This window comes from Nuphar pumila, chromosome 16 (genome assembly GCF_984573655.1).
Source record: "Nuphar pumila chromosome 16, dmNupPumi1.hap1.1, whole genome shotgun sequence".
Lineage (NCBI taxonomy): Eukaryota > Viridiplantae > Streptophyta > Magnoliopsida > Nymphaeales > Nymphaeaceae > Nuphar > Nuphar pumila.
The window spans coordinates 84,845,390-84,871,479 of record NC_143264.1 but is presented as its reverse complement, the minus strand read 5'-3'; the positions used below and the strand labels follow the sequence as shown (position 1 = coordinate 84,871,479).

General features: G+C 37.3%; 1 protein-coding gene across 1 annotated transcript; it reads right to left on the bottom strand.

The window, feature by feature from the left end:
* Window positions 1-9,302: 9,302 nt before the first annotated feature.
* On the bottom strand, window positions 9,303-25,234 carry LOC149813934 (putative LRR receptor-like serine/threonine-protein kinase At1g05700). The gene is made up of 15 exons (XM_089991229.1): window positions 25,077-25,234; window positions 24,192-24,806; window positions 24,059-24,080; window positions 22,102-22,568; window positions 21,852-21,984; window positions 21,706-21,777; window positions 21,601-21,672; window positions 21,385-21,465; window positions 19,635-19,804; window positions 19,295-19,509; window positions 19,068-19,215; window positions 15,926-15,967; window positions 15,588-15,777; window positions 14,723-14,855; window positions 9,303-9,629 (listed from the first exon to the last, which is right to left on the bottom strand). The coding sequence occupies exons 1-15, from the start codon at window positions 25,144-25,146 to the stop codon at window positions 9,303-9,305; spliced, it is 2,757 nt and encodes a 918-aa protein (XP_089847355.1). The 5' UTR covers window positions 25,147-25,234.
* Between the last annotated feature and the right edge of the window lie 856 nt (window positions 25,235-26,090).

Here is a 26,090-nt window from a genome sequence, read left to right as displayed (position 1 = left end):
GATCTTCCAACAATGATTTGTGGTGTTGTCGGGTCTTCCTACAACGATTTGTAGTATTTTCAGGTCTCCAACAAGCCCCACAACAACTTATAGTGTTGACGAGTCTCACCATAAAGATTTATAGTGAAAATCAGATAAGAGAGTAGCGATTTATAAAAGAGATCATATAAAGGCCTCAAAAAAATTTGGACCCGTGCCGGGGGGAGCCCCTGGACCCCCCTATTGTAAGGGCAAGAACTCTGAATCAAGCTCCACAACTCATCAAGTTGAATGATGCTACCCACGCTGGGAAGAGCCCCCAAACCCTCCTCCTGTAAGGGCAAAAACTATGCTACCCATGCTGGGAGGAGCCCCCAAACCCCCCTCCTGTAAGGGCAAAAACTATGCTACCCACACAGGGAGGAGCCCCCAAACCCCCCTCCTGTAAGGGCAAAAACTATGCTACCCACACAGGGAGGAGCCCCCAAACCCCCCTCCTGTAAGGGAAAAAACTCTGAATCAGGCTTCACAACTCGTCAAGTTGAATGATGCTACCCACGCTGGGAAGAGCCTCCAAACCCCCCTCCTATAAGGGCAAAAACTCTGAATCAAGCTCCACAACTGATCAAGTTGAACGATGCTACAATCAGTGTGCAGGTCAGTCGGTGCTTGATGGAGCAGTGTAGGATCGTCTGCTGGATGTGCACAGAAGCAGAAAGAGAAGGGAGAGAGAGAGAGGGCTGATGTTCATGGCCTTTTCCAAGGGGGATTCCTTTCTCGAATGATCCTACAGTGCAGGGTCTGGGTCATAAATAACCATCTTCAGGGTACTTAAGTCTTTGCAACCACTCCTTTTCTAGAATCGTCATTTTTTTTGGCACCAGTGGAGGAAAGGGTACTTAAGTCTTTGCAATCGCATCAAACTCCAACACTAAGTGATGCTGACAAACATGGGGATACGAGACGCACATGCTTATATACGTGGTGCTTTTTGGGACCCCCGATCATGAGATGCCCTGTTGGGGGGGTAACATATAACCTGCTTCGCATTGAAGAGGGTCCCTCCCTCTCTCCACAAAGCATGGAGGGGAGAGGGGGTTACATGTGGGCCTCTCACCCTCCGATTTTTTATGAAAAAGAGAAAGAGACGGAGCTTGGAGGAAGAAGGAGAGAAAGGAGTCGAACATCGTCCGGCGTAAAGTAAACCCCTTCCCTGTTGTTTTTTTCATGTTTAGAGGGAGGGAAGAGGGACAGATGCTGCCCCTGCAGGGAAGAGAGAGAGAGAGTGACGAGGGGTGACCCTTATCCCTACCGTCCTCTGTGAGGCAAGAGGAAGGGCGGGTTGCCACTCGCCGAAGGTGAGAAAGAGAGGCAAGTTGCTGCCCACTGGAGGTAAGAGAGAGGGGGCCAAGAGACAGTGGGTTGCCCCTGTTTTTACCCGACTCACTCAACCTCTGCTGCCGACAACCACCGTTGTTAGCGGTGCTACCGCGAGGAAAGGAAGGAGGCAGGAGGGCACCCCTGCCTCAACCACCGTGGGATTCAGACCAGAGGGAAAGAGGGGGGCCACAGGCTGAAACAATGGCCTTCGTCTCAAGTTTCTAAGATACCGGTGAACCGATTTTGAACTGGATCGAGTCGGCCAGATGACTCGATTTGGATGCAACCCAGACTGAGTCAAGGTGGTCTGAATCGGGCCAACTCGGTTTGGGTTACACCCAAACCTAGTTGGGTCTTTAAGGTTAAATAATAATAATAATAATAAATATATATTTTATGTATAAAAAATAGAGACGAGGACCCACTACAAGAAAATCGTGGATTAGCGACAGAATCTATCCATCGTTAATCCCTCGATAAACTGTTTAACAATGGATTGGCGACAGATTAGCGATAGATAGCATCTATCGTAAATTTTTGGTCGCTAATTAGCAATAGAACTTATTTGTCGCTACTTCTATCGCTAATTTACGACAGATTAGCGACAGACATAATCCAGCGCGAGTCCGTTGCTAAATAAGTATAGATTTGGTTTTGCGATGGACATTATCCGTCACTAATTCATCGCTAAATTTAAATTGCGACGAAAGCCGAACGATCTGAAAGAGAAGTATACCGTTCAGTGCTTTAATCGAACAACTTTTGGGTCGGTTTAAATTTTGCACAGGGAGAGAGGAAAAATTTTGTGCCCTAGATGGGTCAGTTTAAATTGAAAAGTAGCGATGGAATTTTTTCGTCGTTAATTAGGGATGGATTAGAGACTGAAAAATTCCCTCGCTAATTCCGTCGCTAATTAGCGACAAAAAAATTCTCTCGCTAATTAACATTTTTTCTTGTAATGTTTGGCAACAGAAAAATGTCGTCGCTAATCCGTTGTGACTTAACGACAGATTAGCGATGACAAACTTTCCGTCGCTAGTCCGTCGCAACTTAATGATGGATTAGCGACGACAAACTTTCTGTCGCTAAGTTGCGAAGGAGTTTGAGACATAATTTTTTCGTCGCAAATCCGTCGCTAATTAGCGATGGATTCATGACAATTTTTTCCGTCGCTAATTTTGCAAATATTTCGAATGTTAGCGACAGAGAGTTTTCTCACGCTACTCCGTCATAAATTTTCGTCGCTAATTAGCATTTTTCTTGTAGTGACCATCTCGGTTTTCTATCTTGAATCAGGTCTGGGTCCAATTTAGACCAAACCCATACTGATTTGAGTTTGATAACAATATAGACCAAACCAAAACTAGACCAAGTTGGGTCAGAAGTTGTATATATATATATATATATATATATATATATATATGTGTGTGTGTGTGTGTGTGTGTGTGTGTGTGTTATGAAGAAAAAGGAAGACAATAGCTATCTCGGTTTTCTATTATAGTAAAATGACTATTTTGTCTTTGTTATACCTATTTCAGTAAAACAAGCATAACTTTTCACCACGATGTCAGATTCAGGTGATTTTTAGACCAATAGAGGAATCTATTAGTTAATGCCAATATGCCAGCCACTATGAATTTGAATAAAAGTCTAACAGAATGGATTAGAGAGTGTGTTACACGAAACATGATAAGGTTGGGCATTAGTTTGAGAATTTAGGCAATTTGATTTAAAGGAACATTTACAAATGACTTCCTAGATAATAAATCACCAGTTTTACATATAATGGCATTTGGTTAGGAATAATGGCTATCATGAACCCACTTCTGTAGATAAACAATGAGGGATCAACAATGCTTGAGAAAAATCTAAGAGATAGGATAAAAGTGCCAAACCGATCATATTAGGCTCGAGGAGCCTTCTTTAGCCCATATAAAGCTTTCTTTAATTTACAAATAAAGTCTAGACGTTTAGGATCTTGAAATCCTGGGGGTTGTTCAAGAAACACTGCTTCATTCAGATGACCATGTAAAAAAATATTCTTAACACCTAACTAACGAATATCCCAATTATGAGCCAAACCAACAGTGAGAACAATATGTATAGTGGCTAGCTTTATAATTGGATGAAAGTTTTTATGCAGTCAACATTCAGAATTTGATCAAATCCCTTAGCTACAAGATGTGCTTTTAATCGTTCTATCAAACCATCACTTTTTAATTTCATTTTATGGACCCATTTAATTCGGATTATATGCATTCCAAGCTCTTTATGCATAAGATCCCATGTATCTTTGATATCTAGAGCATAAATCACATCACACCACCCTTTGTGAGCAAGAGTACATTTGAGACTCTTAGGTTCTAGAGGAACGAATAAGGCAACAAAGTATTTGGGATTGGGCTTCACTATTCCATCCCTCATATGAGTGACCATATGATGAACTCTAAAATCAGAACCATGATTGTTAGAGCTGCCTTCTTCACTCCCTTCATCAGTGAATAACTACCAACTATGACTGTCATCAACATTTGAGTCTCTAATCTGAATTCCCTGAGTTAGAATGCTAGCAGAGACATTTGATCAAACACAATATGAGCATATTCTCTTTGTATGACCAACTATTCATCACACACAAACTCACCATGACGTTGCTCTAGAGTGACACAAGTCAAGTTCCTTGGATCCTATTGGTCATTAGACTCAGCTATGGTGATTTGAATCCTCTCTAATCAAATGATCCGACCAATCTTTCAAACTTATTAACTCACTCGTTTATTGGTTTTCTGAGAATAGTAACCCCATTTTTTTATAAGAAAAGTCATTTTAATTAAATACGACATGTCTTTATGTATAAACTTTGCCAGTAGGAGGAAATAAACAACGATAACCCTTGTGATGATCACTATAACCTAGAAATACACATGGCAATGTCTTCGAGTAAAATTTATTTATGGCATAGTCTATAAGATAGGGAAAACATAACATCCTAAAACTCTCAAACTTGTATAGTCAGGCCTTTTGTTAAACACAATCTCATATGGTGTTTTCATTGATAAATTTGGAGTTGGCAAGCAATTGATTATCGAAACTGTAGTTAAAAAAGCTTCAACCTAAAAATGAACTGGAATCTGAGCATGGAAAAACATAGTCAACCCTAGTTCAATGATAGATCTATGCTTTCGTTTAGCCATTCCATTTTGTTCTGTGGCTTTTGGGCAACTTTTGTAGTGAACAATCACATTCGATTTCAAATATGTTCTAAGTTCAACACTTCCAAACTCACCCCCTTTATTTGTTTAAAATATTTTATTTGCTTTTCAAGCTGAGTTTGGACATATTTATGAAATTTAATAAATTTTATACATAATTCAGATTTATGTCTAAGAGGGAATATCCAAGAAAATCGAGAATATTCATCAATAAAAAATGCATACAATCTGAATTTTTGATGAGAGTTAATAGGAGTAGGGTCCCACAAGTCACAGTGAACTTTTCCAAAGAGCTCTGTGTAATGATCATCAATAGAGAGGAGAGGAAGGCGACTCATTTTACCCATTTTGGCAACTTGCACATGTCACACTTTTAATAAACTTTGACTTTATTGAAATAAACTTATTTTTTTCAAGAAAATCAATAACTTGTGCATGCACATGCCCCAGTCGTTGATGTCACACATTCCAACTATAGTTTTTAAACCGTGAAAAAAAGAAAGCTTGCTGCTCACATATGATCATTTTTCTTGAATTGTTTAAGCCACAAAGATCCCCTACTCTACTCCCTGTCACTACTTGCCTGCCCATCCTCTTGTCCTTAATTACAAAGCCATCAGATGAAAACTCAAACAAACAGGACATATCAGAGGTTAATAGACTTACAAATACCAAATTCTTTTTAATATCGAGAACAATCAAAACATTATTTAGTTGAAGAGATTGATCACCATTTTTAATCTTTGTAGACCCAACATGAGTAATATTTAATATGGCACCATTTCCAACCATAATCTTTTCTGAACCAAAATACTTGCAACAAGTTTCGAGGTTACCTTAGTCTACCGTAATGTGAGAGGTAGCTCCAGTGTTAGGGAATCAGGCTTGATCTTGGCTATCTACGAGTTTCATATCAACGAGCACATGTGAAACATCTTCTGCTTCATAGACATGATTAAAATGATGGTTATAATTGATGGCATTGTGATTCATCTTGCCACATATTTGATGCAAAGACTCATCTTTCTTTCTTTGACCAATTTTGGTATTCTATTGATTTAAACCAGATTTACCTTTGTTTGAATTGAATCGACTATCACCCTGGCTGGCTTGGATAAAGCCATGACTCATAGAGCTAAAATTTTGCTTCGAATTGAATCGATTTCGCTGATTGTTAACTTTTTGCTCAATAAAGGCAAAATTTTCATTCACACCTTCCTCATGCATGATGTGCATGGTTTCACGCCCTTGAAGCAGGCCAACCACATCATCATATGAAAGAATGGGTGGCTTTAGTATCATTGTTATAAAAGCATCATGTTCATGACCAAACCCATTCAAGAGCCAAAACACCATGATTTCATCTTTCATGGCTTACAGCAGAACTTGTCAAGCTCTGCCTTTGTAACCCATCTCAGATTTCAGTTGGCTTATAATGCTTGATAGGTCTCAAGGCAAGGACTGATTTGCAAAATGGCACAAGTAAAGACTATTTTGTAAATAGGCAATAAAGCAGGGACCAAATTGCAAAAAGCCCTAATATTTTTAGGCCATTCTTGGCTATTGAATTTGTTATTAGTGGGTTGATTATTTTGACCCTTGTTCTTAAATTTTTTAAGGGTTGATCTGTATTAACGGCCTATAATGTACCGAAATTCCAGCCATAAAAAATTAATGTTTTTGCTAAAAAAAATCCAAAAGTAGATTCTTGCTTATTTAGAATGACACATGATGAGGTCAGATTTGGTAAAAATTACCTGACCATATGAGTTCAAGCGGAGTGTTTAGAATGCAGAGTGTAGCCAATAATTTCCCCATATTTATGTATGTGAAAAGATTTTCTACAATAATTTATACGCATAAATGGCTCAGCTAATCATTTTCTTTTTATTATTAGTTTTTTGGGTCCATACGATCATGTAGATACGATCTATATGGTTTGTTTTGTAAAGACACATTTAAATAATTGGATTTCAACATGTAGCTTTTTTGTGAGTATAAAAAAATTGACAGCTTCAAATGCTTTAAAATTTATTGATTCATAAAAAGATATTTTTCATCGACAGAACACAATGCAAGGGATGATGTCTTGGCCATGCAGCTGAATACATCTACATATATCTACAATGCAAGGGATTGCTTCTTCACTTGTACGGTACCGGAAGATTCTACTCAAGAAATTCCAACGACAGGGATGGCTATATTGGAATATGGATCTCGTATACCAACAATGATCTACATCGAGCTTCAAAATACTTGACCTTATATATATATATATATATATATATATATATATATATATATATATATATATATATATATATATATATATATATATATATATATATATATATGGGATAATATTAGGTATGGGTGGCAAAATCTGACACGACCCGCCAACCCGACTCGTCAACCCCCTTCTTAGCCGGGTTTGGGTTTGGCTTAAACAGGTTCGTGTCGTAAACGGGTCGACCCGCCTAACCCGTTTATTAAACGGGTCGGGTTCCTGTTAGGGGTATGCCAACCCGCCAACCCAGCTGACCCGTTTAATAAACGGGTTAGGCATGCAGGTCAACCTGTTTACACGAACCCGTCATCCTCTCCTCCAGCTACACATTCGACCGCTCCTCCATCCAGCGGTGGCTCGACACCGACCACCGGACGTGCCCTATCACCTAGACCCCTCTCCCTGCCCGCCCGTCCCTCATCCCCAACTACGCCCTCCGCTCCCTCATCTCCCACTTCGCCCAAGCCCACCACATCCCCCTCTCCCGGACCCTCCCCACAACCCCAACAACGGCCGCCGTCGCCGCCCACCAATCATCCGCGGTGGCATCTCAGACTCCCCTCACTCTTCCAAGCTCGATGCCCTCTCCCTCCTCCTACGTCCCTCCAAATACGACCGCAACTTCCGGCAGCTCCTCACGGAGTCCGACGGGACCTCCGCCGTGCTCCTCTGCGCCGCAGACCCCCTCTTCCAGGACGCTGCCTTCTCCATCCTCTTCAACCTCTTCCTCGACGATGACAACAAGGTGGGGCTCGTGGCCGAGGGCGTTGTCGGCCCTGTCGTGTCCGCCCTCCGCTCGGGCGCGCAGGCCGCTTGTGCGCTCTCCGCCACCATCATCACGAGCCTCGCCATCGTGGAGGTGAACAAGGAGACAATCGGCGGGTACCCAGGCGCTATCGGGGTGCTGGTAGAGCTCCTCAGGGATGGGAATTTGAAGGCGAAGAGGGAAGCAGCCACGACGCTCTCGACGCTCTGTTCATTCCCGGACAACAAGCGGTGGGTGGTCGATGCCAGTGTCGTACCCATTTTGCTAGCGCTGGCTGCTGCAGAGGAGTCGATGGAGAACCCCGTCGAGGTGCTCAGCCTGCTCTCGAGGTGCGCCGAGGGATGCGAGGCTATCTGGAAGTGCAGGGGCAGCATTCAGGTGTTGGCCGGGATCCTGTTATCGGGTCGACCCGTTTAATAAACGGGTCGACGTGTCGTGTAATCGTGTTGGGTCGACCCGACCCGTTTATTAAACGGGTTAACAGTGTCGGGTAGGGTTACCCGTTTAATAAATGGGTCGTGTTCGTGTTTGCCACATCCGACCCGTTTAATAAATGGGTCGGGTTCATGTTGAGGTGTTCTGACCCGCCAACCCGACACGATTGCCACCCCTAATATTAGGGCATCAACGGGTCGGGTTTGGTTCAGACCCAAGTAGAACCAAACTTAAGACAGTTTTTTTGGTATGGTATCAGGTCCGGACCCGGATCTAATCGGGTCCACTATAAGAGAAAACCATACCTGGACCCAATAAGAACTACATGAACCAAACCTGGACCATACCCGGTAAAATAATATTTTTTTTTATTTTTACATTGAAAAATTGCAGGACATAATCGGAACTCGGGTTGGGCTTGAGTCTGGCAGACCCCTACCATACAACCATACCATTGGGATTCAAACTTGCAACTTCCCAACACAAGGTGACGTGCACTAACTGCTCCATCCAGACATGCGGAGAACCTGTTGCTTCACATGGCCTTATCTTTCTCAATTGGAGAACATCATCTTTGAAGGCTTTTTTTCTTTTTTTTTTGCATTTTTTTTCTTCTTTAGTTTTTTCATGAGTCTTAACCTTATAAATGTGATCTACATATTTGGTTAGTAGGAATCAACTCTTAGGTCGCCCAATTATGCCACACCTGCAGGTTTTTGGAAGGCTTAAAATTAATGGCCTACAATATACCAAATTTTTTTACTCATAAAATCATGGGTCAAGAAAACTACATACAAAAGCCCATTCCTGGCATTTGGATCGTGAGGTCTGATTGAATTGACATGACTTGAACAGTTGGATGGTCAGATTGCCTGACCAAATATTACCCATTCATGTCCTAGATAGCTATTTGAAGTGCATTAAGATAAAGTAGGCATCTAATTTCGTAACAAAGAGGTCTAGTCTGTTCTTACTACATTTACTCAAAATGTTATTACATTTTTTAACTCATCTTTAAGTTGCCTGAGGCTTTGTGGTATATGAGATTTATTAAAGAAGCTACCAAAAGATCATCTCCAAGATAATTCACAAAAATAATAAAATAAAGTAAAATACGATATACCAAGAGTCTCCAATTATTCTGTTTTTAAACAACAGTAGTATCATCCAATATCTATAAGAATGCATACAAGTTCAACGACCCTGGAGGCAATGAACAATCAAGAAAGTTGATGGGATACTTTTACCTTGCAGCAGGAGAATCATACACGACAGAAGCCTGCGTATGTCCATCAATTATAGAGTTGTTACTATAGAAAGAGCTAGATGCATCTGATTTCTGTTCAACGATATTTTCTGAAACCCCAGCAGTGAAAACTTCATTGCACAACGTGATGGCTTCCTTTAGTTCACTTAGTACCCTGCCCATATTTGGCCTTTCCATCCCCTTATCTTTAGTGCACTCTAGTGCCAATTCTGCTACCCTCCAGAATGAACCGGCATCATACCTCCCATAAAGGTTTGGATCTGCAATTTTCACATGATCGCCTTTCAAAAGGTTAGGACGCACCTGCATAATTCAAATATGATTAGCACCAACTGCTAGCAATCGAGAATCATAAATCAAACATCCAACAGTCATAACGTTTAAAGATGAAATTGTCAAAATTAGTAATTTGTAATTTGAAAGAGGCGTTTTAGATTTTCAAAAAGACACCTTGCTTGTTGAAAGGATGCAATTTTATGACTCTTTGAAATTAACCAAAAAGTATTAGGTTTCTTTTTAAAAAGTGTAACCTTTTGAAAGGACATGATATATTTTTTTGGGGCTCTATATAAAGCCTTCATCCTTCTTGTGTTAGTATGCAATCTCATCTCATTTGCATAATAAAATATTATTTCTTTTTTTAGTGCATTTGTGTGTAAGTGAGAAAAACTTTTAATTTCATCTTTTTCTCAACCTTATTTTTTGTGACCATAGTCATATTCTGCCACATCAATTAGGGTATTCAAAACCCAACAAGTGGTATTAGAGCCAGGTTGAAGGAGACCAACTTACATAAAAATCATGACAGAAAATTTAAACAATTATGTCACCAATCTCTCCCAACTCCAAGTGCCCGTGTTTGATAATGAAAGCTATGGTTTTTGGAGTCTTAAAATGAAGACTATATTCGCCTCACAAGAGCTTTGGGAGATTGTTCACGGCGGTTACGAAGAACCAACTTATGATGCAATTCTTGCATTATAGACCGCTCCAAAACAAAAAGAATTTAAGGATAACAAGAAGAACAATGCAAAAATATTTCTATTTATCCAACTTGGGGTAAGCAATGCTATCTTTTCCCGAATCATGAATACAAGTTCGTCCAAAGAAGCTTGGGTTATTTTAAAGATTGAATTCCAAGGCTCAGAGAAGATTATCTCCATCAAACTTCAAGCATTGTGGAGAGATTTTGATACATTGTCTATGAAAGGCAATGAATCCATTCAAAAGTTTTTTAACAAAGTTGTTGGGATTATCAATAAAAAAAAAAGCTATGACGATAAAATTTAGGAGAGAAAAATAGTTGAAAAAAATTTAAAAAGTTTGTCGTCGAAGTACGATTATGTCATAGCAGCAATAGAAGAGTCAAAAGATCTATCAACTCTATCATTACAAGAATTGATGGGATCCCTCGAGGCACATGAGAAGCGGATTGGAAGGACCGAATCTCAAGTGATTGAGCATGCACTCCAAACAAAGCTTAATATGGATGAAAAAAAAGAAAGCTTCAAAAGAAGACCTTATTTTTTAAAAGAAAGAAATCAAAAGTTTCTCAAAAGTGGCAGCAAAGAAAAAAATTATTCTATTCAACCAAGACAGTTTAAGCAATCAGAAAAATATTGTCATATCTGCAAAAAATTCGGACATGAGTCTAGAGAATGCCGATTCAAATATACAAGATGTTGAATACCAAATTACTCTCAAAATGACTGTTGGCTTCAAGAAAAGTATGAAGCCAATTTCTCAAAAAATGAAAATGAGAAAGATCAAATTGTCTTATCTTGTATGAACGTTGAGCAAGAACCAAGTGATATATGTATGTAAATAGTGGTTGTAGCAACCATATGACTGAAAATAAAAAGTGTTTCATCAAACTTGATGAAACTATCACCTTCAAAGTAAGAATGAGAGATTAAAAATCTTAAAATGTTGAAGGCAAAGGAGTCATAACAGTAAAAACTAAATCAGGTCAGACCAAATTCATTCATGATGTTTATTATATACTTGGTTTAGCATAAAACTTTTTAAGTGCCGGTCAATTGATGAAAAGGGGTACTTAGTAAACTCCAATAATGACCAATGTACCATTGTTGGCAAAAATAGTCAGCAAACAATAGCCAAAGTGAAGATGACTACAAATAAGGTCTTTTTCTTAACTATGAGTTCATGTGAAGGATAAGTACTAAAGGTTGAAAGTTTAGATGTATCAAATCTTTGGCATTTAAGATTTGGACATTTAAATTATCAAAGTTTGAGATTGTTGAAGCAAAAAAATATGGTGATTGGGCTTCCTTATATCGATGGAGAAAATAAAATATGTGAAAGCTGTATATATAACAAATTTAATAGACTTCTTTTCTCAAATTCATCTTGGAAGGTGAAGTGTCCTCTTGAATTGGTTCGTGCAAACATTTGTGGATCGATGCAGATAGAATCTCATAATGGAAGAAAGTATTCTTTACTCTTCATTGACGACTTCAGCAGAATGACATGGATATACTTTCTCCTACAAAAGTCAGAAGCATTCTCTATTTTTAAAGAATTTAAAGCCTATGTGGAAAAGGAGAGTGGGTTCAAATTAAAAAGATTAAGGACTGACCGCGGAGGAGAATTTACATCCAATGAATTTTAGAGCTATTGCAAAATCTAAGGTATCAAAAGGCAACTAAGTGCAACAAAAACATCACAACAAAATGGTGTCGTAGAGCGACGAAATTACACTATTGTTGAAATGGCAAGGAGCATGTTAAAAGGAAAGAATCTTCCAAACAGTTTTTGGGCCGAAGCCGTGAACACAACAATGTATATTTTGAATAGAGCTCCACTAAGTCTATTCACAACAAAACTCTGTATGAGGCATGGTACAAGCACAAACCAAAAGTAAGTCATTTTAAAGTTTTTGGTTATGTTGCTTATTGCAAAATTCTTTCTCAAAATAGAGGAAAACTTGTTGAGAAGGGAGAAAAGTTCATTTGTTGGTTATAGTGACACTTCAAAAGCCTATCGCCTAGTTAAGCTAAACACAAAGGAGTTGGTTATCTCAAGCGATGTAATTTTTGATGAAAAAAGTGAATGGGACTGGGGAACACACTCAGTAGAAGCACCTCAACGAGAGACAAATTTGACTATGTCAGACACTTCTACAAGCAAAGAACATATGGATCCAATAGACTCAAGTGATTTAGAATCAGATACTCCTCATAGAAAGGTTAGATCTCTTGCAGATATATATGCTTCTTGTCATATGGCATTGTTTTCAGTTGAGTCTCAAAATTATGAAGAAGCCATCAAAGATGATATTTGGAAAACTACCATGAATGAAGAGATTTCTGCAATTGAGAAAAATCATACATGAGAATTGGTAGATAGGCTAAAAGAAAAAGATATAGTTGGTCTAAAATAGATTTTAAAAACCAAATTCAATGAAGATGGCTCAATTCAAAAGCACAAAGCCCGACTTGTAGCAAAAGACTATTCTTAAAAATATGGAGTAGACTTTAGTGAAACTTTTGTTCCAGTTGTGAGAATGAAGACAATTCAAGTTGTGCTAGCCATCTCTACCGAGTTGAAAGTTCTTGTATATTAGTTGGATATAAAAATTGTCTTTCTTAATGGAGAACTCAAAAAAGAGGTATATGTTGAGCAATCTCTTAACTTTAAGAAGGAATGACATGAAAAAAAAGTTTATAGGTTAAAGAAAGATTTATATGGCTTAAAGCAAGCACCACGAGCTTAGAATATGAAAATAGATCAATATTTTCAAAAGAAAGAATTTCAAAGAAGCCCAAGCGAACCATAAAGAGAGATGGAGAAGATTTTCTAGTTGTTTGCTTATATGTGGATGATTTGATCACTATTTTTGCAGTAGGTAGTGAATGACCCATACCCATGCCCAAATGGTCATGCTGGCCTCTGACCACCTTAAAGCAACCACTGTAGATTTACTAAAATGAGATTTTTCGTTGACAATAAAATGTTTTGCACTGTATTAAAGCATTTGAAAAATGGAAATAAACCCCATCGACATCCACTTAAACATTGATAAAGTTTCCAAAGAAAACTCTACTCTATTTTATCCAATCTTAAATTCTTAAAAAATACAATTTAGTTCATAAAAGTTAACAAAGCACAAATAAAAAAAATGATGAAAGAAAAGTAAAGAAAATGATCAAACCACATGTCCAGTACTTCCATGAAATGGAAATTTGAATAATATAGCCTTTAATATGTTAAAGCAAAATGGACAAAAACCAAGGGCGGATGGGGGGCGAGTTGGGGCTCAAGCCCCTCCTAAAGTTTTGAAAATTTTAAATCGAAGTGGGAAATGTTTCAATCTAGCATAGATCTATGATTTTTTTTTTTTTTTATGATTGAGGGTATGGATTTAGATTTTTTTCAGATTTCATGAACATTTAATTAGGGTTTTAAGGTTTTTTGAACAATTTTTCTTTTCAATTAGTATTAAGCACAACACCTAAAGTTTTGAAAATTTTCAACCGAAGTGGGAAAATTTTCAATTAACATAGATCTATGATTTTTTTATGATTGAAGGTATTGATTTAGAAATTTTTCAGATTTCATGAACATTTAATTAGGGTTTTAAGGTTTTTTGTGCTATTTTTCTATTCAATTAGCATTAAGCCTGATTATAATAATGACTGTTTTATAATAATTATTTTTTAAAACATAATGTTAGTATAATTTATTAGTAATTATTTTTAAAAAATTTACTATGCATTTTTTGCCCACCATAATTTAGATTCTTGGCTCCGCCACTGACAAAAACAATGATCAAACCATATGTTCACTACTTCCACGATTTGAATATTTGGTATATGGCCTTTAATATGTTAAGTAGTATAATATACACAAATTACATATATAAGCCAGATCAATAGTAAGCAAACGGGAATTACTGACAGATCATTAATGAACATCGTCAAAAGTAACTGGCAGTAAAGCAACAAATATATCCAATAAAATGGCAGTAGCTGAAAAAAACCCAAGAAAAACAAGTAAGTTTCTACGTTAATACATTCTTATTTGTAACCAATTTATTTTGATGAGACAGATTTGTTTTTCAAGTTTACACAATAAGATCAACAACCTTACACCTTATTTTTGTAGCTAAAGTTGTCAAATTAAGAAAAAAAATGAAAATCTGCTCATTTCTTTTCCATGTCCTACTTTCAATGTGTTATTATTCAAAAGCAATTCAGGGAATCAATCCTATTGATTCTCCATGATCAAGCATTGAAGCACGTCATAATTAATGCAGTTTGGCAATAGACTTTTCACTTTTGGAGACATTCTGGAATTCAAGTAAAAAGAGAAAAGGTGCTAAACGTAATAGCATAAACAAATTACTGGACTGAAATATTTGGTTAAATTCATACCCAATCGGTAATATGAATTCTCTCGTATGATGGTTCAACAACAATATGCTGTTTCCCGGAAATGAGTTCCAGAAGTACAACACCGAAACTGTATACATCACTTTTTTCATTCAGCTGATTGGTGGAGGAATATCTGCAGCAAAACAAAGAAAGTCTATTGGCAATTTGGCAGAACAAAGGACAAAACAAGTATGAACAACCAGGACTGCACGTCACCTTGTGTTGGGACGTTGCAAGTTCGAACCCGAAATGGTATGGTTGTATAACTGGTAGGGTCCTGCCCCCCTACCCCACGGAACAACGGCGGACCGACAGGCATGGACAAACCATAAAAAAAAAATTGTTTTGGTTTTTGGGTGTGTGGACAGTGCATCCTGTCCTGTCTGCAGGCAGTACAGGACAGGACGTGCTGTCCCTGTCTATGACAGTCCGCTATTCAAACACCCCCAGTAACAGGGGACTCTACCAACATGAGATATTATTGTAAGTGATTTTCTGGATGATCAGAAGCCTGTATAAAAGAAAAGGGGAAATAAACTGCTACCACTGAATCCATGAGATTCACCATTGTTCCAATAAAACTAAAATTAAATGACAAAAAAAAGGGATTGGCCCCAAAACTACATTTAATGAGGCTGAGAAAAAAATTGGAGGTTTTGTACACTCGAATTAATCATATGGAATAACGAAGACTGCTTCTGTCATTAGAGAAGTGCCGACTCTTCTCTTACATGCGAACTATATACCAACTTAAAAACTCCAAGGTTCAATGGCTACCATTTTGATCAAATTTATTGCAAGTTTCTGTGACGTTGACAAAAAACATCTAGGCAAATTTTACTTGAAGGAAAGAAATAACACTCACTGTGGGTCCAGATAACCAGGGGTGCCAACAACAACGGTAGATATGTGGGTAGTACCATCAGGCATACCAGACTTTGACATACCAAAATCTGCAATTTTGGCTTCAAAGTTATCGGTTAAGAGAATGTTGGCGCTCTTCACATCTCTGTGAATGATGGCAGGTTTGCACCCTGAATGTAGGTAGTCCAATCCTGATTCATAAATCAATGATGAGAGAGAGAGAGAGAGATTGTGTGTCCAATCATGATTCATCATTCACATCTATGGCAGGTTTGCACCTGATGAGTAATTAGTCCAATCCTGATTCATTAATCAATGATGAGAGAGAGAGAAAGAGACCTTGAGCAGCATTGAGAGCTATTTGAAGCCTTTGATTCCAATCTAGATTAACTTGTGTATGTCCTGAAAGGAGACCGTTAGTCTCTGAAAAACAACTTTTCCATCATGTTGCTAAAATAGGTCATAGAAATTATAAATTTCAAGAACATACCATATCACTCAACTTCAACACATGAATAAAATGTCCCCAAAGTTGTAGAAGTGATGAAATACACCTCTTTGGTTATGTATTTCTGACTTTCTCAAGAAAATTACCTTGGCCTACTATACTTTGCTTAAATAGTCAGTAATTTTCCTTGTATATTCCTGATTGGCTATATTTTTATGCTTAACATTACATTCCGTGTTACACTTTTCATCTTATACTGCAAATGAATGAATTTTTTTCTACAAAATTTGCTTATTTAAAAAAATGTCACAAATACCTGCGAGAAATTGCAAGGGAATATCTTGGCATATTTTATAAGTCTGTTTTCTCGAGAAAATCTCATCTCAGAAAATTCTAGCAATTAAAAAAAATAAAGTTCCAAAGATTCAAATCAAAGGGATCACAGAAAATAAAATTAAAAAAACTATATTATCTGCCATTCTCAAGAATTTCCAGCAAGGGTATATCTTGAGATATTTTAAAAAATTTATTTCTCAAGGAACTCTCAGAAAATTCTCAACAAATCTTTTAAAAAATAAAAAAGTATCCAAATCAAAGGAATTACAAAAATAAGTTAAACATAACAAATCTTAACATAATAGTCACAAAGAGTATTAGTGTGGGATTGGTCAGATGGTCAAATATCTAATTCAGTAAGCAATAGGTAAGATCCAATATCTTTGTGAATGTTGTTATGGTTGAGAGAGAGAGAGAGAGAGAGAGAGAGAGAGAGAGAGAGAGTCACAGAATTCGAAGATACTGCTACTTTGAAAGCCTAGATCTAAAAACAGGTCTGTCTTTAATGGGAATCATGGAGTGTATCAAGTTGCTCGGCAAATGCTTTCAGTTCCCTGGCAACCTAACTATTCCAATAATGGCCCATCTATTAACTACCATGTATCAGCTGACTCACAGAACTGTCATGTCAATAACTCAAAAGCCAAAAACAACCATGTCAGTTACTTTTTCATTTTCGTTTTATTATAGTCTGACTGGGTGCTGTCCATCGTTTGGATTAGAACACAAGGCAGCTCCAAAACTCCAGTCATCATATTTAACCCAACACCATGGAATCCATGCACAAATAAAAGAACATACATATTATGTAAATAGTCAGGTTCATCAGAAAACGTCAGAACTTCTCATAGCAAATACTGCACAACCAGACTCCCATTTTGATGTGTGAATAAGTTTGATAGGAACAATGTCTTTCCACTAACCTAGAGTACAAACTTCCTAACCATATCAAACCTGGAGGAAAGGAAGGAGCCACATACAGCATGCTTCCAGCATTCAGAATACCATCAAGGCCACAGAGGCTGGCATAGCCACACCAAGTGAACAAATATTTGAAATAAAAAAACCTGCCTAGCAGGTATTTTATCAAGCTTTCGCTGCACCTTTTGAAATTCTGCATTATTGGTGGTCAATGATACCAGCAATATGGGAATGATTTCAGAAAAGGAAGTTACTTGACATCATAGTCACAAATCTCGTTCTTAAGATATTCTCGGCAAAGGAATTTCTCAGGATTTGTTTTTGAAAGGGATATCGGGATATTTTCAAAAAAACGAGTTTTTCTCAGAAAAAATTCGGAAAAAGCTTGGCAAGATAAAAAACAAAAACAAAAACAAATATACTGAGAGAGAGAGGTTGGTTTAAACAAATGCAATGGGGTGTTTAATTGCATTATACCATACCACCACTTCAATGGGACTATTAGAATAGCCCCATATTGAAGGAAGTGGCGGAGGGATGACCCTCAGATTATAAAAAGGTGGGTGCCTCCCTCTTTGCAGTGTACGGGACTCCCTCTCCCAGTGGGCTTGGCAGCATTCCATGCTTTACAGCATTTAATGCATATTGCATAGGCGTAGTTTGCTTCTTCTTATTGCTTCTTTAGAAAAAAATGCGATACAATTGCGTGATATTTAATGCAAGTGACTTTCAAAATATCATATTTTAACAGTTGAAATTTTGTGTTTCAATTATGTCACTATTTTTTTTGCTAAATTGAGCATGTCGCAGTTAGTGCTCGAGAGCCATAAAAAGGTGTCAGGCTTAAAAGGGCTGAAATTGAGATGCTAAATGTGAACTCAAGTAATCTGCGTGTACATGGAGAAGGTCTTCAAGTGTAATCTTCATCTTGTTGGCTATGGGATGGGTGAGCATCTACTGTTTAGTGACTTCTCGTCGATTCGAATTAAATCTAAGAAATATTTTTCTTTCAAGAAAAAAAAATATCTCGCCGATATTTATGACTATGGTTGACATGAATATAGTGTCATCAAGTTCGGCTAGAGAAGTTGACCTCCAAAAGCACTTCAAGGACTGTCATGACATCTGGATTGTTGATATTGTACAAGACTATGTTAGCAAGGAATGTTGAAAAATAGCTATAAGAAAAAAGTGCCCATGGCATGACACTTACAAGCAAAATATCTGGGCACATACTCCAATGTGGACCATGTAAATTCTAACAGCTAGACAAAAGCTAATAAATGAGTGTGATATTTGCCATATTCAGTTTAATTCTCAAGTCTATTTAGATCTTTTATATTGACTGCACACATGTATACTCGTACATTTGTTTGGAATTCTTATCCCATTACTCTGAACAGAAGGTTCCATGAAAATGGCCGGATCACATATCCCATGTTCCTGTATAATATAGCATACTGTTCTTCACTCCTTTCAAACAAGTGCAATGATGTAAGAGTTTGCTCCAGGGGTTTCAATTTATCCTTGAGGCATCAAAAAGCTAATAACATCTGCCAGCAGCCTCCATGCATGTCATATTGTAGCATTAGGACATAGGTGATTGTAAGACCACAATACCGAATCAAATGTCAAAAAGATAGATCTAATTCCTAAGGACATCCAATTCTGAAGGGAGTTCAAATACAAGATCCATAGGTGTTATTGGCTTGCGTGATGTATGTTTTCTTGATAGCATCATGGAAACGAACTACACACTAAAATAAACCAAATGACAAAGATTAAGGTGCATGAAGTGCTTACCTGATAAAGCTTCTCGAAGATTTCCTCGTGGAATGTACTCATAAATCATGTTTTCACCTTCATCACAGTATCCAAAAAATAATACAAGATTTCTGTGGTGAATTCTTGAGAGCAGATCAACCTACAAAAGAAGCTGCTCGATATCACTCATTTGATGACGAACTTCATAAACAGCAAATAGAAGACGATGCAGCCATCACCTCAGTGTAGAATTCCTTAGAGCCTTGCCTGGATGTATGAGAAAGAACTTTAACAGCCACATTCTGACGATCATGTAAACGCCCATAGAAAACAGGGCCATAACCTCCTTCACCGATTTTCTGACTAAAATTTTTGGTCATCTGAACAACTTCTGAGTATGTGAATACTTGACAACTGCTGGACTTGTCTACTCTCTTTCGGCCTAAAGTTGGTTCTTTACTTGCAAAAACCATAAAAGGAAGATGGAAGTTGTAAACCAGAGTATGACCATAGCAGTGTACGTAATTAGAGGAAATAAAATTTAATGCCAGTGTGGCAATTTGGAAATGAAGCACTTACGAGCTACATTTCTTTTCTTCAACTTTACAGCAATAATTAGAGAGGCTACCAAGAAGAATGATACTAAAGCTGCTGACACACTCGTGCCAATAATGATACTCTTATTGTTTTTCTTCCGATGATGGACGTCGCAGACACCCGATGAGCAAAGCTCTGCGTTGCCCGAAATACTGCACCCAAGTAGAGATCCAAGAGGAGATGATACAAAGTAATGAAAAAAAAATCAAACATAGAAGAGGGTGGGGGTGGGGGTGTGGGGGAATGCTGAGTTGGCAACATGATGTAATCCTTTGAAAAAAAATATCAAATCAAATCATTAGTTTGACGGTCCTTTTGAATTTAGGTGTTATGATGTGCTCTCTCTAATAACCACTCTTATCTCACCCTTCCTCTTTCAAGTGCGTCTTTCTCTCACTCTGCTTTTTTTCTTCTTTCCTTCCTCCCCTCCGCTACTGTATTGCTGTTTGCAGGGTCAGAACATCAGATTGGAGGACTCAATGTAGTAGAACACGAGAGTACCTAAGAAACTAACGTCTGTTAACCTTAGAGACTAATTTGCAAAGGTTAACTAAAAGGCAGGGACTGATTTGTAGAATGGCATAAGTCTAGGACTATTTTGCAAATTGGCAGGCAGAGACCAATTTACTAAAAAATCCCTGAAAAAAACGTGTCCCTATTAAAAGAGGCATAAATTGCAGAAATATATAAAAAAAAACGTTGTAAAATGTGTGTGTGGTAATTTATACATAGGCGCAAAGTTATGTTTAGCGGAATGGATATTAATTAATTTCCAGTTGCAATGTGTGCTACATCAGGTGTATGGATTGCATATTGGCATTCTTGTGATTTATGCATGAGTTGTAACATATCCTAATTAGGGTTATGTGAAATATTATATGTGAGGGATAATTAGTCATCCCCAACGTCATCCCTAATGTCGTAGCCAGTCCTTCAAGATCTCATTGCTTCTAGTTGTTTTGTTCAAATCTAACCTCCTAGAAGGATTTAACATGATGGATTTGATGGAAAAAACCCTTAAATTGCAGTACTTAATGAAAAATAGGATTTTTAAAGGCAGTTGATTTTTGAATTGCCGAAGAATCCTGAACATGTCCGACTTTGGCAATCCAAATGTGGATCTTCACTAAAAGACCATGGAGATCGCATCTATAGGGTCGGATTTGATCAAAACTATAGTCATAAAAAACTACTTGTGCTAATGGGGAAGCTCACTTCGATAGCGGGAAACTCCTCCTTTAAGCTTTGGGAAAACTGCTTTCTAAATATGGGAAACTCGATTATCTTTACTAAAAAGCTCACTTTCTCCTTGTCTTCAAAATCATTTTTTTTTTTGCTTTCCTGTTGGTTTTATATTTGTGTTTATGTCATTTTTTATTTGATTTGGCCCATGCTTTATGTTGTTTTTTATGATTTTCCTTTTTCATTTTTCATGTACATGAATAATCACTCATACTACTTTTTTAACACTTGCCTCCCCGCTTCCGCTTTAACTATGATAAAAACACTTGCAACAATGAGATCTAAAAGAGGGGGCATGATGATAGGGATGTCATGGTGGATGACTGGATCCTGTTCCGTGTGATAGCGCCTCATGTAGAAATAGAGATCAGTTTATTAAATTGGAGTGGAATAACTGAAACATCTTTCAGGCCAAATAAACTGCCCTGTGAGAACTATATACAGAGCAATTCCCCATCATAGCAACATGGAAAGTTGTGAAGAGAATAACCTTAATGTAAGGCTTCCACTTTGGATTTTACGGAGAAGAGCATCAGGCACTGAACCATTGAGATTATTATCTGACAAATTTCTGGATATTAACAAGGCAACAAGGGTAAGTAAACCGAGCATGTCACAAATAAGTCTAAACATACCGCCCAAAAATAAAGGAAAGAAAAGAAAAAAAAGAAAAATAAGAAAAAGAAAAAGAAAGAGGCAAACTTACAACTCGCTCAACTGTGGTAGATTAGCAAGAAAGTCCGGTATGCTGCCCGTCAGGTTGTTTCCTGCCAAATTTCTAGATTGTCTGAAGATTAGATGTTTTACTCACAAACTAACAATGGCGGTAAGATTGGCCAAACTTTTGGGGATCTGACCACTTAATCCACTGTTTGATAAATCCCTGCAGAAATGAATTAGCCACCATCAGATCATGCTTCATATAAACTGCTTATAGTTTCGTATAGGCAAACATACAGTGAAGTAATCCTTGGGGATGTATCATTGCTGCAAACCAACCCTTCCCAAGCATAGCCAAAAGGTAAACAAGGATCTCCTGTCCAGGCCTTAGTGATTTGAAAATTGTTCATAATATCCATAAGAGAGCTGGCTGCACATTCATTAACGAATATTTTAGCAAAATATTGGGTCCTAGACGTACTGCTTACATTTTGCTTTCATGAAAAAGTGTAGTGTGAATCACATTCATCACTCATACTCTACGCACCATCTGCATCATCGGTCAGATAACTGGATAATTGCGTTACAGTATAAAGTTCAATGGCGTTTACGATTGGAGAAAGTGTTGATCTTTTGGTTGGATTATACTCCACAATGTTGGTCTGAGATTGGTAGATGCTGGTGGAGCACACATTTGCAGCTTTTAGATATGAAGGTGTCATGGGTCCATACCAATGTTTGGAATCCAATGTGATGTCAAATTCTCTGGTTTCGTTGGCCTCGAGTTCTTGTAATTCTGCAAAATGTATGCACATGTACAAATAGGCACCTTCAGGTAAATTTAATGGTTGCTGTCGTATTCCTTCACTGGACTTTGGAATGACATCAGCAGTTTGCATCACGACTGATGGTGGCATATATGCATCAGTTGCAGAAGAAACAGAGAGTGAGGTGTTAATAGGGGAGAAGGGTGCAGGAGAGAGCCAAAAACGATCAAAAGCATCATCTGGGTACCTGGATACACAACCATAATTCACACACAGATAAGCCCATTCACCAAAAGTTCACAAGTACCCTTCTTAAAAGATAAATTCATGCAGGTACTACTGATATCGACGGAGAAAAGAAAAATGAAAATGAATATATTACCCTTAAAAATAATGGTATTTCATAATATATTGACAAATATTGCAATATTCATCGCATACCCACCCATTGGATCTTCGTTTAATTTGTGGTATTGATTTTAGATGGTTTGTAGGGTTTTTCTAAGAGGACATGGATTTAGGAATTTTGGTACATTTTAAATTCGTACATTCATTATGATAGGTTTAATTGGTTTGACCATAACACCTTGTTTATGTGTCAAATTTGGGTGATTTTATATTTGTTTAAAAACAAATATCTTCAACTTTAATTCACCTTTTAAATATAAAAATATTTTAATATTTAAGTAGTAAAATATACACTCATCCTATTTAAAAAATAAGATTTTGTTTAGACAAGTTCCCTTGTTATTTGTCATAACTCTTTACTTTGATATTGTATTGACCTCACTTTTGTCACATTTAAAAGCTATTTAAATAATCCTAAAGTTACTGTTTTTGAGGGGCAAAATATAATCGAAGCATGATTTGTCATATAGAAGATTAAAAATAATTTATTTTTGTAGAAATATTAAAAAAAACTATTATGATCAAAATTGAGATATTATACCACCATCATCCATCACCACCGCTACCACGGTTTTTTTGGACTTTGAATCAAATATCTTTAATTAATTAGGGATTTTGTTATTTAATTTTATTAAAGCTTTTGTAATTTAATTTTATTAGGACTTTCCTTTGATTTGATCGGGGCTTTGAATCAAACATCTTGAATTATGGTTTTAGATATTTAATTTGATTAGGACTTATTTTTTTGATATTTTTATTAAGGTTTTGAATAAAATTTCTTTAATTAGGACTTTTGATGCTCAATTTGTTTAAGTCTTTTCTTGTATTTGATTAGAATTGTTTTTTATCTTCTTTTAATCAGGCTTTTTATATTTCATTTTATAGTTTATTTATAATTTTTTTGACTTATCGTTTATTTTTCTTGTAGTTTATGGTTTTTAGATTTATTTCTTGCATTTTAAGGTTTTATGATTTATTTATAGTTTTTGTATTTGTATATAAAAAAAATATAAATTCTTACTTTTTCAGATTACCTAAAATTTAAACATTTTTTTGTACTTGGATCCAGTTGGAGATCCATATTTGAGGCTAAAATCCATAATTTTTTGATAAACTTTTATAATTAGATCCAATATGACACTCATTAATGCATTTATATATTAAAAATTTATCAATTCTTATTTATTCTCAAATTACCTAAATTTTAAATATTTTTAAGTTTTTAGATCCAATATGAGATCCATATCTGAAGTTAAAATCCATAATAAACATGTTAAAACACTCGTATGGTTGAGTGGATAGAGTAGATTCAAAGCAAAGTTATCCTACCCATTATTCATAGGTATCCAAGCTGTCCGCACAGCATAAAACCAAACGCTCAACTTCTTGTCCAATCGAAACTAACGCTGGACAAAGTTGTTATAGAAGAGACACAACAAGCATTCTGTCAATTATGCTCAGCTGTTCCATCCAATCTTGGACGAGCAACCAAATTTAACTGAAACAATATTTGACAGAGTAACAGACCTGGAGAACCTTGGGAACTGTGACCCGAGATCCGATCTAACCAATGTATGCAAAGCCAATGTTCCATTAACAACAGGATAAATAGCATCCCCCAGTATAGGCCGAAGCTCTAAGGCCGAGATGAAAGGTGCACGAGTACTTGTTTTGCAGAGGCAAACATTGAAATAACTCCTCGTCGGCATAACTATGTATTCATACGCATACCAATCTGACGCTGAAGCAGTGACTGTTTGGACAAAGGTGACTCCCAAATACAAGTCGAACTGAGGGAAAGAGTCCAATCCGTCGTAGTTCCCATATAAGAATGAAGTCCGAATTAAATACTTGGTTCCCGGAGTGACTGGCTGCAGCGTGTAACAATTCCTCTTTCCCTTTGGGAAACTCCTAAGTTGCTTGAGGTGTTTCGGCTTTCCGTTAATATAAGGGGTGGAGAAGGAGACGGTTCCAATATCCCCAAATTTCATAAACTTGGAATCAGAGACATAGGTGATATTGGTGGTACTATCCACATAACTTTCTTCCAGACTGCCACAGTCAATGCTTATGAATCCTGCACGTTTTTTTATGGAAAAAGTTCAGAACATAAGGGCTCGATCGAACTCTGTTTCAAACTTAATACACCTTCATGTTTAAAATAGCCAGGACAGGCGGAGAAGCGAGAAAGATGCTTCCACCGAATTGAATACATTCCATCAAACACCTTACCCTCGAAACCTAATTCTGGATCCCCAGGCCAAATCATCGCAATGGCATCATCATGAAAGAATTGTAAGGGGGGGGGGGGGGGGGGGTGCGGGGTTGGGGGTTTCCAAGAGTTTACCTGAAGGCTGCCCTCTGGCAAGAAACAGATGAAGTCCCCAAAAGAGGGAGCAGAGGATCACCGGAAGCATTGCTCTGGTCTCTGAGATCAGACGAGACTCGAATCCATGTCCTCTCCCTTTTCTAGGGTTCCTTTCAATTTAAAAAATCCCGACGAAATTGAATTGAAAAAAACAAATGCTTGGAATTTTGATAGGGATTTCTCTTGTAGGGGTCAATGATAACGATGGAAATTAGACCTCAACAAGTCCGGTTTATCATCTATTACCGTTCTTATTACATTTTTGACTGTTGTTATAAGGCAATAAGGGTGAACCACCGAGGTGGCATCCCATGTGGTAAGCGGGGTCCTGTGTCATTGACAGGATCGAATTCTGGTAGGGGTCCGCCAACTAGTTCAGTCATTAGGCCTAGGGGTGTCAAAATGGTTGGGTTTACCTAGCCTCGTCCGGAACAAAACCCTATTGGATCTGGGTATAGTGATAAATAAGAAGACCCGATTAAGACTCGGGTCCAAACCTAAAGGTCCGATAAATTAATACATGAACCGAGATATAATTTGTGAAATTTTATGTCAGACCTGGGCCCGACCTGAGTTTCGATTAAGACCCATAAATTTTCAATATAAAAATAATAAAAAATATTGTATTATCAGGTATGAAGCATGAGTCTTGACGTTCGCTCTCGGTCGTGGTCCAATTCTTCACGGTCACTACTTGTCAGTATCGATATTGGCCCTGTCATAAGAAATTATTACGTGTCAATCTTTACGTGACACCTATTAAAACTATTAAAATAATGTAAAATTAATAAATATAAAAAAACGTTGTAAAATGCGTGTGTGGTAATTTATACATAGGCGCCTACCATATGGAAAATTTATCTTTAGAGGAATGGATATTAATTAATTTTCAAGTTGCAATATGTGTTACATCAGATTGGCGATTTTCTGAAGCGTGACTTTAGTTTCTTGACGCAACGTTTGATGGCACTCTTTGTGATTTATGCATGAGTT

Excerpts from the sequence above, each read along its gene's own strand:
- LOC149813934 (XM_089991229.1), bottom strand. The coding sequence starts at position 25,146 with ATGCTTCCGGTGATCCTCTGCTCCCTCTTTTGGGGACTTCATCTGTTT. Across the intron at positions 22,569-24,058 it reads TGGATACCTATGAATAATGG|GTACCCAGATGATGCTTTTG; the intron begins GTAGGATAACTT and ends TTGTGTATCCAG. Across the intron at positions 19,805-21,384 it reads AGTGGAAGCCTTACATTAAG|TATTTCGGGCAACGCAGAGC; the intron begins GTTATTCTCTTC and ends ACTTGGGTGCAG.